The 14,653-nt window shown below is 41.9% G+C and overlaps 1 protein-coding gene across 1 annotated transcript in view; it reads left to right on the forward strand.

Moving 5' to 3' along the window:
* Window positions 1–13,267: 13,267 nt before the first annotated feature.
* The window catches only part of SUCLA2 (succinate-CoA ligase, ADP-forming, beta subunit), a 59,677-nt gene continuing 58,291 nt past the window's right edge, over window positions 13,268–14,653 (forward strand). Inside the window, exon 1 of the mRNA XM_012648505.1 lies at window positions 13,268–13,437. Within this exon, the coding sequence (XP_012503959.1) occupies window positions 13,348–13,437 (90 nt within the window). The 5' untranslated portion in view covers window positions 13,268–13,347. The remainder of the gene's footprint in view (window positions 13,438–14,653) is intronic.

Here is a 14,653-nt window from a genome sequence, read left to right on the forward strand (position 1 = left end):
AAAAATCCACATATCAAATTCCCTCTGCAGGAACCAGTTGAGCAGGGTACACCAGTAATTATTGCAACATTAGAACCCAAGAGAGCTTCTTATTGCTACATCTGCTCCTTAGTTTATCCAGATTCCCAGTCGAAGGATGGGGTCCCCAGGCACAGGGGCCCCTCCCCTGCCCAGGAGCGCCTCCCCTGCCGGATCTGGGCTCGCCCTTCTCCTCCTTCCCGTTCACACAGAAGTATCTTACTCTCAGCCCGGAGGATGCTGGAATCCCACTCAAACTGGCTATTTTGTCCTGCTCTAGTATATCCTTGTTTTAAGGAAAGTTTGTCTGTTTACTTTTTTCCTGTAGTTCTTCTATTATTCTTGAGTCAGCTTTTTACCGGAAGGTAATTTACACTAAGGCTGAGAATATTGCTAGAAATGAATTATGAAGCAGGCTCTGTTATTTTCCTGAAAAATATGTAACTAATACAATTAGGTTATAGGATGGAATGATGCAGTTAAGATCATGCTACTAAATTCCTCTTTCCTTTACCCATGACTCCTACTCAGGCGACTGATTTGGAAGAGGGAGCCCACTGTATCTGGATCTATCCCTTCTCCCCACTCTGCCCTGGGTGCCCCTGTACTGACTGAATGTGCTAGATTCTCCTCCTACGCCCAAGCCTCTGGTTTGAACTCATTCACGTCCCTTTCCCTCTCTCCTTCCAGCCTGTCCCTGTGTTTGATATTTGAAGCTTCATGGAACTCAAGAAGCCACCTTGTGTTTTTTTGTAGTATTTTATGGTATATATTGTAACCAAATCACACATTTAACTCACACTGCAACTCAGATGGTCAAAGAAAATGACTTTCTTTCTTTCTTTCCCTTTCTTTTCTTTTCCCTCCCTCCCTCCTTTCTCTTTCCTTCCTTCCTCCCTTCCTTCTTCTCCTCCTCTTCATACTTCTCCTTCTTTTTTTAAATAAGAAGTCTGGCCTTTCTCCAAAAACTCTTAGTCACTGGTTGGGATAAGGGTCTGTGCAGAATTAATTAAAGGTTTAATATGGTTTAACCTGTTGCAGTCTAATAATTAATCAATCCCATTAAATCATGTTTGGCCTGTCTTGGTTTATATGGCTGGCTTTTTCCTCCTTGTGTTTCTTCACTTAAGATGTCCTAGATGTATGAGATTGACACGTGTGGCTGATGCCACAGCGTAACACTTTGAGAAGACACTGTCCTTGCATCCACTGGACTCAGCATGTTGCCCATGGACTAGGCAGGCCAGGGATCAGAAGGGTCCACACATAGGAACCAGGGGTGGCCAGAGTCCTCCCTCTTTCTGGCCACTTGACCATACCATGTTACTAAGTTTGTTTCGGTACAAGAGACTCTTTGGGGTGACCACTAGCCTTCTCTCTGCTTCTGCCACCCAATCCCATGAGAGTCTTGTCACCGGAAACCAGCTATCTCCAGAATAAGGAATTTAAGCATTGTGATCTGTAACTGTGCCCTCCCCTCCTCATGGACCAAGCCAGGTTCCAACACTGGGAAGGTGGAACCTGGGAGTGGGTGGGGTGTGGATTGGGGCCTGTGCTAATAATGGCTGATGGAGGAGCAACAAGGATGCCAAAAGGACCACTTGTCTATGTGTCTTGGCTTTCACTGCCTTGCTTTTGTGCTGCTTCCTCTAATACCTGTTAATCATAATTTTAATATCTTAAGCATTGTTGAAGAAGTGCAATGTTTGGAGAATGTGTCCAGGGGTATGTCCACCACCCCACTTTCCCCCAGCCTTGCTGCTATGTTTCCTTACAGCCCCCCATTCAACCACTCTCACTACAGCTGCTCTTAGATCTCCTTGGGTCCTCCAGTCCGCTGGTACCCCCTCCCCTTTACTCCTTCCAATCCAGCAGGCTTCTCCTCTTGGATTCCATGGTCCTTCATTTCAATAACATTCTTACCAAATACCCCAAACACCCTTGACCCACTGCCACTTCCTCATTGTAATTGGCAAAATCCCAACCCTCAATGCACACAACTGTATGCCTTCCCTGTGGTTGCCCTTGAGCCTCCAAGCCTGCCGGAGAAAAATCACACAATAGGCAGATTGTGCCAGTATTTAGTCACCATCTCCAACCTTTGACAGGTTCTTTTTTTAAAAATCTACTTTGTAGAGACTGAGGTGTCGCTAGGTTGCCCAGGCTGGTCTCGAACTCCCGGCCTCACGTGATCCTCCTGCCTCGGCTTCCCAAAGTGCCAGGATTATAGGTGTGAACCACCACACCCTACCAGATGGGTTCTTCTTAACACAGCCCAGCTGTCCTGCTACATTTCTCTGTTAACTTGCTTTCCTGCGCTCTATAATGAAAACTTCAAACCCTTCAAATCCCTTCAAATATCTCAGCTTCTGCCTGATTTCTGGTAGATAACTTTGACTCCTCTCTCTCAGAGACAATCCAAGCTTTTGGACAGAACTCTCATTCACTTTACTGTTATAAAACATACCACCTACATACTTCTGTGCCCACTCTCAATTTTCCCTCTCGTGGCCTTGCAAGAGGTGTTCCTTCTTTCATCCAAGCCAGTTCCTCCACAAGAGCTGAAGGATTCTTGGTATTCTCTCAAGAAGCGTACTCTATATTTACTCCTTTTCTATCCTCTTATTTATTGTTACTATTTAACTTCTCCCACTCACCTGAATTCTTTCCATCATGTCTAAATCATATTCAGATCTCTTCCATCTAAAAACCAAACAAAGAAACAAGTGAAAAAAAGAAAACAAAAGGAATAAAAACAGTCTAGGTCATGGTCTTTTAAAACTGCTCTTGTGGAGCTGTGCTTCTCATCTGCAAAGCACAGATTTTAGTTTTAGTTATTTACTCATTGGTGTGGGTATTTAATGTCTGCTCCCCAAATAGAGCATAATCCATGTGAGCAGTGATGCTGTGTTCATTTCTGATTGACATTGGATCTGCAGCTGCCCAGATCCACAGCTCCTGGAAAAGAGTCAGCATTCAAACAATAGTTGTTTTGTGGTTAAATTTCTTCATTCATTCAACACTTAATTTCCTACCAGCTTCCCAGCATTGGATTTAGCACCAAAGATCAAGAGCATAGCCCTTGCCTTCAAGAAGCTCAAGTCTAGGGCAGGAAAGAGGTCAAATATCCCAGTGATTTCAATATACTGTGATATGTGCTATAAAAGGCATCCACAGCACGTCAGGGTCTGTCTCATCCAGGGTGAGGGTGGAGCATGATGAGAGGTAGACAGAGGCAGTTGGAAAAGGGTTCCAAGAAGAATTGCCCCATGTATGGAATCCTAGAAGTCAACTAGGTGGCAGTCACTGAGTGAGGGACAGAGACCAAAGGGAACAGCCGCCGTGCATTGCCGCTGTGTCATGACCTTCAACTGCTATAACCTTTTAACTGCAAGTAGTTCAGTGAGTCTCCCGAGGTAAGGATGTAAGGATGTGGAAGGAGCCGGGAAATAAAGAGGTCTCATATGCCAAGGAACCACTGAAGATCTTTATACTTGGAAACACAACTATACCTCTGAAACTTCTGTAATAACTGCATTTATGCTAATCCAGCCTCCAAAATAAATTCCTGCATTGGGCTAGGTATTTGTATTATTTATGTATTATTCTCCCCAACTCCCCAAACTTTGTTTATTTTTTGTTTTTTAAAATGGAATTGACCTTTGAATTGAGGGTTGTAAGAAATAGCTCTATGGGAGTATTAATGCTATACCTACTCGAAGGGTATTGTCAAAAAAAGTGTTTTTCGATGTGTCCCACAGCATCCTTATAAAAATCCATGGAAGAAATTCTTGCCTGACCTTAATCTCAAGGACAGATGCTTTGGACAATGTCTGTTTATATATCTTAACGTCAAATTATGTAACTAACCAGTTGCTTAAAAAAAGGCTTAAGGACCCAGCTCTGGCCCATTGTTAGTGTGGTGATTGTTGCCAATGTACTGTCAGTGCTATTCCTGACCACACCTCTCCTTTCCTCATGTTTTCTCTCTTCTTATATTTCACTTTAAACTCAATGTTACTTTGATGTGTGTGTGTATGTGTGTGTGTGGGCATGTCTTTGTGAGCATATATGATACAGCAGCTCCACTTATAGTTATATACCCAAAATAATTGAAAGCAGAGACTCACATAGATGCCTTTTATAGCACACATAGATACTTGTACACTAGTAGCATTCATGTAAATATTGAGAAGTGGTTGGATTCCAGAGAGAAAAATCTAATAGAATTTGCTGATGGATTGGATGTGCAGGAATCATTAGATGAGGGCAACTGGAAAAATATATTTGATGTTTCCTTTCAGGAAGAGAAGATTTGAGAAGGAAAATCAGGAGTTAAGTCTTGAAAGGATGGCCTTGTTAACAAATTAGCTAACAGAGAAAGATAAACAATCTAACAGAAAAAAAGAGGAATAAACTCAGAATACATAATTGCCCCTTTGAAAGGAAACATCACAACACAACTACCCCTTTGATCACGTACCTGTGGCTTAAATTGTTTTATTTGGGAGTTTTCTTTTAAATGGCCTTGAAGAGCTCTGAACAGAGAGCAGGAGTACGAGCTCTCTGATGCACTTCATGCTAGAACTACATTTCAAGGACCCTGATAAGTCAGCCTCACAGAGAAAATAAAAAGAAAGAAAACCAGACACAGCCACTTGACAGCCACTTCTGTTTTCAGCTGGCAGCCATAACTATTTTTTTCTTCTCTTGTGTTTGTCCCCATAAAAATCCCGAGCTACTTCTGCTCACAGCCAACATTTCTCCTCCCTTTCTCTTGTGTTGTGCCCTTCTCACCTTTGGGAAGTAAAATAAACATTCTTTCTTTAAAACTATTTTAATCTTTGTGTGAGGATTCTTTCTCATCCTGAGATGTGAGTCCCCATCCTAACAAGTTTTAGATGTGGTAGGCTTAAAATTCCTATTATACTTGTGAGTGGAGATGATGAATGGGTGGTGAGCAGCTGCTGAATATATGAGTATACAGTTCTGCGGAAAGAAAGGTCTGTCTGAGTTGGAGATACAAATGTGGACATCATGAATATATGGATAGTATTTAAAACTAAGAGACTGGAAGAGATCACCAAGGGTGTGAGTCCATTTAGAAGATGAAAATGGTCCAAAGACTGAGTTTTGGTTGGGGAGGTGTGGAGAAACCAACAAAGGAAACTAAGAAGAGGCCCAAAAAGTGGAAGGAAAACCAGGAGAGTATAGTGTTCCAGAAACCAAGTGCAGAAAGTATTTCAAGGAGACTGATCATCTGTGTCAAATACTGCTGATAGGTCCAATAAAATGAGGACAAAAAAATGATCATTCCATTTAGCAAGGTGGAAATCAAAGGTGGTCTTCATCAAAACAGTCGCAATGAAATGTAAGGGAGTTGAACTATGACTGGATTAGGATTGGAGAAAGGAACAGTGGATCTAAAGTGGAGCTAAAATCTTCAAGGACTGAAGGTGAATTAATCAAGGTAAAATTAAGCTGTTGTAACAAAAATAGTGAAGTGACTCAAAGAACAAGGAAGTTTGTTTCTTTCTCACATAACAGTTGCAATGTGAAAGGTCTAGGTTGGTGCGGTGGCTCTGATGCCTGGAGTCTTCTGGGAACACAGGTTGCATATTAGTAGTTGCCCTGTCAGCTCCTGGGGCATCATCATGGTCTATATCAAATAGCACTGAGAAGTCTACTGAGAGGTCCTCGGCTCACTATTTACCATCTTTGTGGTGGCAATTTTTGTAATGTACTTCATTCCCTTTGGAGAAAATCTCCTAAACTTTCAACACTATTTATGGGTCTGTTTTTGAGTTCCTTATCCTGTCTACTATCTAGAGCTCCTGTTAAATTTAGCATAAGGTGGGTGCTGGGTGAGGATCAACAGATGACAGGCTACGAACATACTAAGGAGGAAAAAAGGAAGCAGATCTTTCTTTATTTCATGTCAGGGCAGAGAGCAAATGTGGCATGGTGGGAAAAATTCTGCACTTGAGGTCAGCAAGTCTGGTTCTGAATGCCAACTCCATCACTTACTAACCAGGACTATGAGCAAGTTATTTTGGTTGACTCAAAGGATTTTTCCTTATACATGTGAAAAATAATATCAGCTTAACCTACCATCTTGCGAGTTTTGTGAGGATCAAATGATGTAATGCATGAGAAATTATGTTGTAAGCTGCTACATAAAAACAATTTTTTGTGTGTTTGTTGTTGACACTTAGTTGACACTAATTTATTTCTTTCTGCAGTGTTTAGTCTAGTGGTTCTTAAGGTGTGGTTTGCAAGGCCAAAACTATTTTCACAATAATTTTGTTTTGTTTTGTTTTTACCCTGTATTGATGATGAAAAACAATTATGGGCAAAATTGCTATAACTTAGCAAGAATCAAGGCCGTGACACCAAACCATAATGATAGTAATTGAATTCTTCACCATGAGGCACATGTAATTAGAAAAAATGTAGTTTTACTTAAGATTGTCCTTGATAAAACAGCAAAATTAATTTCATTAAAAAAACTTACAAGCACGTGTCTTTTAAATATTCTGTGTAACAAGATGGGAAGTATTCATAAAGCACTTTTTGTGGCAGTGGAAGGATGATTTTTGTCTTAAGAAAAAGCAATCGTGTGATTAACTTGTGAGCCTAACTAGCTGCTTTTTTCATGGAACTCCATTTTTACTTCAAAGGAGGACTGGCAGACAAACTGTAGTTTTCAGACTTGGGTATTTGGCAGACACTGTTTTAAAAATGATCAAAGTGAGCCTGTCATTTCAAGGTAAACAATTTACACTATTTGATGCCAAAATGGTACAATTCAAGCTTTCAAGTGAAAATTAGAATGTTGAGAAACTTGTTATCTGCCACCCTGAGCTTGACAGCTTCCTAATATTTAAAGGCTTTTTTATGAGATGAGTGACGATATTAACGAATGTCATTTTTAAAAATAGTTCATAATGAAATGTGTCTACATTGGAAAGAGCTACATAACACAGTGAACCAATAGTTTTTCCAAATTATCAATCCATGTTGGTACAAAATCATGCATGGCTAGAGATCGAATCAACATTCACCAGTAAATTTTAAAGAGAATGAGAAATTCATTGATATGGTTTCAGATTCCACAATGTAGCACATCTTTTAAGAAACTACTACTTGTCAAGGTTTGGTACAAAAGAAAAATATCTATAATTATCTGAAAAGGCTAATAAAATATTCCCCTCTTTCCCAGATACATATTTGCACATATTTTCTTTGTATACTTCAACCAAAACACATACTGCAACAGACTGAATGCAGAAGCAGATATGAGTATCTAGCTGTCTTCTATTAAGCCACTCTTCTCACTAATGTTTTTTGTTTTGGAAAGAATTATTTTTCATAAAAAGTGTGTTATCTTTGTTAACATGTAATGGGTTATTATTGTTACTTTTAAAGTAAATAAATGCGTCTAAACTTTCTGAGTAAAATTAAAATCAAGATGGTAAATATTGGTAGCTAAGACCACATAATCTTTTTAAAATAATAAGCTCTTTGTAATAAGTTCTTTATAATAAGTTCTTTGGGATCTCTAAAAGCTTTAAGAGTTGCAAAAGGACCATGAGATCAAAAAATTTCAGAATTGCTGGTTTAGCCTGTTTCGCATTTCTAGTCTAGATACTTACAAGGATTATAACCTTTCCTCATTTGGAACTCTTAATACTTACCAGGACCTGAGCCAAAGAGTTGTGGCTTACACCAGCTGGCACTGTTACTAATCATAGAAGACAGAGTGGACACTGGAACATGTGCCTTCACTTCTATATCCCTCACTTAGGGTACTAATAGGCCAAAGAGTAGAACAGCCAGGCGACATGGCTGGAAGCCAAAGAGAAGCCGTCCTCCACTTTAATGAGATTGATTTGAAGTCATAAAACTAGCTGGAACTATCTTATGTAGACTTTTTAGATAAGCTTTCCTAAAGAAAGGAAGAATTTAAAGGCTTATTTAGAATTAGGATTCAGCCACAAGTTTGATAGCCCACATCCCAGTGAGAGTTAAACTTCATTTTGTCCATTTTAAAAAATTGAATTTTGTCTTTTTCTTTCTTTTTGTGGGATTAATTACCTATACAATTTATAAGTATAACATAAAGCACATTTATTATATTTTTATTTTTTTAATTTCAGCATGTTACAGGAGTAAAGATGTTTAGGTTACATATATTACCTTTGCCTCACCTGAGTCAGAGCTTTAAGTGTATCCATCCTCTAGACAGTGCGCCCCGCACCTGCCAAACACTCAATGAGTGTTACTACTATATATGCACTCAAGTGTTGGTCAGTTAAGTCAGTTAATACCAATTTGATGGTGAGTACATGTGGTGCTTGTTTTTCCCTTCTTGTGATACTTCGCTTAGTAGAATGGGCTCCAGCTCTATCTATACGCAACATCTACTTTCATCTAAATATTCCATTCTCTTTGGACAATGTCTCTGAAGAATGGGACATTTTTTATCTTCCAGATCACAGGGCAGGCATCAAAGAAAAATCAGATCTGGATGGTAGTTTAGGTGGTAAAAACAGATTTTATTCAGGACTATTGCAACAGGAGAAAAATGATCTCAGTATAGAAATGGCTCAATTACAAATACAGCATAGACAAGTGGGAATTTATAGCCAAGGAGCAGGCTACAAGTCAGTAGATGAAAAATTACTAAGAGGAAATAGTGGGGTTAAGGGGAGATTCTGGCCAGATCAACCTAACAGGATTCTTGCCAAAGACAGGCCAGGATGATTAGACTTCACCTGGAGGAAGGTGGCAGGTGAGGTTAGATTAGATTAGGTATCAAGGGTGATCAGATATGGAGAATGGTGTAACTGGATCTATGAATGAATTTCAATGACCCCTATGGGTTTTTATAATCCTTTCTCTCATGTTTTAGATTCTCAGGCCAGTAGGGCTTGATGATTTTACTAAATTGTTTTCCAGAAATGACAGAATTTCTGGAAGACAAAAGAGTAGAGATTCTGATGGCCCCTGGGCACACTTCCTGACACGAAGACTCACCATTCCCCACCACCTGCCCGAATGCACATGGCTCCTCCTTGAAAAGCCCATGATCTCTGTTAGGGACAATGGGTTTGAGACCCATTTTCCATTCTTACAGTGAACATCTTTCATAATAAAAAAATTCCTTTCTTCCTTGGCAATCCCTGTTGTCTCAATAATTGGATCTTTGTGCAGTGAGTGACTAGACACAGGCCGAAACCCCCGTGTGGTTCTGATAACAATGGGAGCAGGGCAGTACCCCACTATTATTTATTTCGTTGCTCAAATTGTCTCATAATTGGCCAATGGGAGCCTCTTATAAACGGGCTTCTATATATTTTCGACACATCCCTATCATTCTTTGAGCACATCCTTACTTTTGGGCTCAACAAGCTATTCTAGGCTCATCTCGTATTTTCCCTGCCCGATCCTGTAATCAGCCATCTCTCCAAAAAGCTCTAGTTCCTTTTAGCAGAAACTGGTAATTAGACTTCAAGATCTGGGCACTAAGTGTGCTCATTGCTATTAGAGGTTTCTGCTCCCAGGCCCTCTTAGTGGACAAAGCGAACAAGCACAAATAGGTACACCTGAGATGGTTAATTTTATGTGTCAAGCTGGCTGGACCTAGATTTTCGGTTAAACATTATTCTGGATGTTTCTGTTAGGGTGTTTTGGATGAGATTTGCATTTAAATTGGCGAACTTTGAGTAAAGCAGATTGCCTTCCATAAGGTCAGTGGGTCTCATCCAATCTGTTGAAGGGCTGTGCAGAATGAAAGACTGACCTCCCTTGAGCAAGAGGGAGTTCTCCAGCCTAATGGCCTTAGGACTCCTGCTGCACATTGGCTCTTCCCTGGGTCTCTAGCCTGCTGGCCCACCCTGCAGAGTTTGGACTTGCCAACCTCCATAATCATGTGAGTCAATTCTTTAAAATAAAACTCTCTCTCTGTATATACATCCTACTGATTCTGTTTCTCTGGAGAACCCTGACTAATACAATATCTATATTTATTTCTATATCTATCTCTATATACTGAAAACCAACAGTTTACACTAATACTTAATTCCTGTAGAACACCACAGCGCTAATTCTAACTTTCTCTCTTTCCATATTTGTAATTTCCTTTACTGATAGAGAGAAACCTGCCTCCTACTATTCTTAAGATATTTACTTACTTGCTCAATTCCTCTTACAAAAAATTTTTTGAGAGGTTTTAGAATATATTTTGTCAATTTTCCAACAGCTAGAAGTACAATGTCTTAAGAAAAGGGGTCAATTCTCCTTTTAATTGTCACAAGGGACTGGATAGACTTGGGGAGGCCCTGGCTCTACCTCAAGGGAGATGTTCTGGGAGAGCAGATGGGAAGCTACCAGGGCTGCAAGGGTCATAGCATGTCACTGGGGGTTTTGAAAGCTGAATCACGGAAAGCAGTCATAATGTAGCTTGCATTTGTGTAACATTTTAAGGTGCTTCTACATACTTATCTTACTTGTTCTTAACTATGACGTTGTGGTCAGGTGGTCAGGGCATTCATTATTAGCCCCCTTGTGGCAGGCTGAATAAGGACCACTGAAAGATACCCAGGCCATAATCCTTGGAACCTGTGAATGTTACCTTATATAGTAAAAAAGGACTTTGCAGATGTGATTAAATTAAGGATCTTGAGATAAGGATGTTATCCCGGATTTTGGTGGGCCCTAAGTGCAGTCACATGTATAACAGGGCAGCACAGGGAGATTTGACACAGACAGAAGAGAAGGAACAATGTGGCCATGGAGGCATTGATTAAAGTGATGTGGCTCCAAGCTAAGGAATGCCAGCAGTCACCAGAAGCTGGAAAAAGCAAGGAACACATACTCTCCTAAAGCTTCCAGAAGGAGCATGGCACTGCTGACACCTTGAATTTGGCCCAGTGATAATGATTTTGGATTTGGGGCCTTCAGAACTGTCAGAGAATAAATTTCTGTTGTTTTAAGCCACCAAGTTTGTGGCAATTTGTTATGGCAGCTTTAGGAAGTGAATACACCCATTTTTATAAATGTGGAACCTGAAAAGACTCAGACTGGATAGGTGAATTGCTTAAGACCACAGAGCTAGCATGTTGTGGATCTGTAATTTAAATCCAGGTCTACTGACTTTAAATCCAATGCTCATTCATGGTGGCTGCCTCTTCCCTTACTGACTGTTCCTCTCCAATAAGACAGAGAGGATAGTAGAAAGAGCAAAACAGGAGTAGTTGTCATCCCTGGGTGCTCATTAGAAATACTAGGGCAATTTTTACAAAGTACTACTCTAGGTCCCACCTTAGACAATTGAATTAGTTTTTGGTTGTGGGGCCCAAGCACAGATATTTTTTTAAAAGCTTTCCTGGGTTGAGAGCCAGTGGTGCAGTGATACTAAATTCATTCCATATATTCACATGTATGAGAAACATGACCTATTTTTTACACCTGAATTTGAATTGCAGTATTAACCCTTCTTACACCAAGTGTTAAGAAACTTAACCTCTGTTAAATCAGGATCTATGCTCTCCTTAGATCCACCTTAGAGTCAGGAAATATATGTAGTGATAGATCAAAGGGAACATCTAGTCCTAGGTGTTATCCAATTAAGGTGGCATCTATTGACATGTTAAAAGAAAAATTCAAGACAAATTAAATTTAACAGAGTTTAACTGAGCAAAGAATGATTCCCAATTTGCGAATCAGGCAGCCCCCAGAAGCAGCACAGGTTCAGAGCAACCCTTGGGGGTGGGGGCACATGCCACAAGGCTGGATAATATTTATGAACAGAGAAAGGAAAGTGACATACAGAAAAGGGAAGTGTGGTACAGAAAAAGCTGGATTGGCAAAGCTTGAGTTTGCCTTGTTTGAACACGGTTTGAACAGTTGGCCACCTACGTGACCAGGATTTGAGGAGTGCCAATCAAAGATAACTCAGTCTGGCCCCTAGCAGGGCTTTATCTTTACACCTCATTTTAGTACACTGATTTATTCTGGGTTTACCCATGTGTCCTTTAAATACATGGTCTTGGGCTCAGATGATTGGCTGTACATGGTAGCTCAATGACTATCTTATTGATTTAAGAAGAGAGCTGGCTTGACAATCAGTATGCTCTATTCATAGCTGATGGCATATGTGTTCCCAGTAGAAGTTGGTAGGACACACCCTGGCTGTTTAGCCAAATTGTCCAGATCTTATCTGATTGGTTATGATGGTCAGTAGGAGGCAGAGCAAGAGACATCTGAACTACCGATGTCTGTTTCTCTCTCTCCCTGTTTCTAACTGCAGCGAGTATTTATTAGTGGTGAAAGGAGCCTTGAGGTCAGTCCTCCACTAGTGCCAATGGAACTAAAAAGTCCACAAGAAGGTCCTGCCTTTAAGAACTCAAGAGATTTTGGGAGTTGCAAAAAGTCCCATTCCATTCCCTAAATCGATAGGCTGCTTGTCTTAGATTCACTTTTTCTTTACACGGTGCTGTTCCTGGATCAGGCCACTGTGCATCAAAAGTAGGTGCCAGAGCTTGGCTAATGCTTGTCAGCCACGGCCACCTATTTCTAGGTTAAGATACTGCCCACTGAAATCGCTTCCACACATTTTAAAGCTCGATCTACCGAGCAGAGTCGGCACCCAGTCATTTGTTCCAGTGGTCAATTCTGTGTTGGGGCGCTTGTCATCTCAGGGTTGTCAACGCTCTTTGTACGCATCTGATCCACCTAGAGACCTCTAAGAAATAGATGTGCTGACTCCACCCCTCAGATGGGGCCTGGGGATGGGTGATTCCAGCGGCATGCCTTCAGCTTTGGTAACTATTGTCTCATGGTTCTCTCTTTGAACGTCGTAAATGCTGTTTTATTCACCGTTGTATCCCAAAGGCTCAATGCAGTGTTTGGCACAAAGCAGACGTCCAGTCATCATTTCTTGAACGAACCCCATTTTACAGATGAGCTATCTGAAGCTTAGAGAAGTTAAGATCACACAAGTGACAGCACTGGTCGCCTTTCCATTGCAATTCGCTAGGAAGTGTTCAGATTGCTTTTTGGCCACATGTCAGATATTGAGGCTGCAGTGCCACCTCAAAGGTCAAAGTTGGCTCTGCGCCCGCCAGGCCCGGCTTAGAGTCAGCCAGGCAGTTCTTGCCTTTGTCGGCCAGGGCATCAGTACCGCAGCGGCAGGGTTAACTCTAAGCCCCGCCCCTTTGTGGGTGGGGCGTGGAGCTGTGAGCGCTCCAAGGCCTGCAGCGCCGTGGGCCGCCTTGCCCTTCTGCGCCTGCGCGCGGCGCCGAAGGGACGGGGCTGGACTCAGAAATGGCGGCGTCCATGGTCTACAGCCGGCTGTTGGCCGCCGCCACCATTCGGAGCCACAGGCCTCGGACGGCGCTGCAGGCTGCTGCGCAGGTATTGCCTTCCAGCCCGCTCTCGCCTCGAGGGTCAGCAGGAGAAAGGGCGAGATAGGCGACCTGGCTTCTGTGGGCGAGGTGTGACGGGTCTCTAGGCCCAGTTCGGGGTCACTTTCCTGGCAGTGACATTTCCTGGGTACCTTGCCGGGGCCGCAGGCGGCTTGCCCGGGAGTGCTGCCCGCCAGGACTGCGAGCGGGCTCGTGTTTCTGCGCCTGTGCTCCAGCCCTTAGTCCTCGAGGAGGGCCGGCGGCTCAGCCGCGTCTGCTCCCCTCGTTTCTGAAGGGGCGGCGGGGAGCCGGTGGGCTCTGAGGGGAGGTGAGGAGGTGAGGACAATTTCTGCTGTCATTCCCGCGTCCAGCACTGTGGGCCAAGGCTTCCGCGGCCCCTCTTTGGGCAGGGGGAAATGCCCTTCACATGTGCTTTTGTGTTCCTTGGGAGCTGTCATGGATGGGAATAATTTCAGAGAACCGGCAGTGTCTGCTGGCTTGCCTTTTCTGGGGCGAGGCAGGGAAGTTTTCCCCCTCCCCCAAGTAATTATATACTGTTCTGCTTGTTAATAGCCATGATACGATTATGCTCTCCAGCTAACGAGTTGGAGAAGTACGAAAATAATCTTCTGTGGATCACTTCATTTCTGGTTAGAACATAGCATAGTAGCCACCAGTTCTGTTTTGTTTTGAGTATTTGCCGCGTGCCAGGTACTGTGCTAAGCACTTTACGCGTAGTCTCTCATTAAGCTTTTCAGCAACACTGCGAGGGAGTCATTAATACCCACGCCACTGATGAAGAGACTGTGGCAAAGAGAACAAGTAATTTAAGCTAGGTCACATAGCAGGTAAGATCAAAGCTGAGGTTTAAAACCAGAACTGTCTGGTTTCAAAGCCTGTGTTCTTGAGTTTGCTCTATACCTGGAAAAACATAAACGTATTTTTTCAACGTTGACACCAAGAAACTGTAAAAGGGCATCATTGGCCTCCTAAGTCAATTCCAGAGTTTTAGGTTATATTCTGAAGTAACTCCTCAAACTTGTCATATGTGAATTGATTTAGAGCCTTTTTTTTCAGTGATACAAACACATTAAAAATTTTGTTTTTAGCATGTTACAGAGAAGCCTTTTTTTTTTGGTTTTTTTTTTTTAAAGCTATTCATACTTTTAGCCTAGGGTTAGTAAGTTCCATGAGTTTGCTTCCTAATAGAAGTGACTTTTTTGGCC

Source organism: Propithecus coquereli, unplaced genomic scaffold, assembly GCF_000956105.1.
Source record: "Propithecus coquereli isolate 6110/MARCELLA unplaced genomic scaffold, Pcoq_1.0 Scaffold11, whole genome shotgun sequence".
Lineage (NCBI taxonomy): Eukaryota > Metazoa > Chordata > Mammalia > Primates > Indriidae > Propithecus > Propithecus coquereli.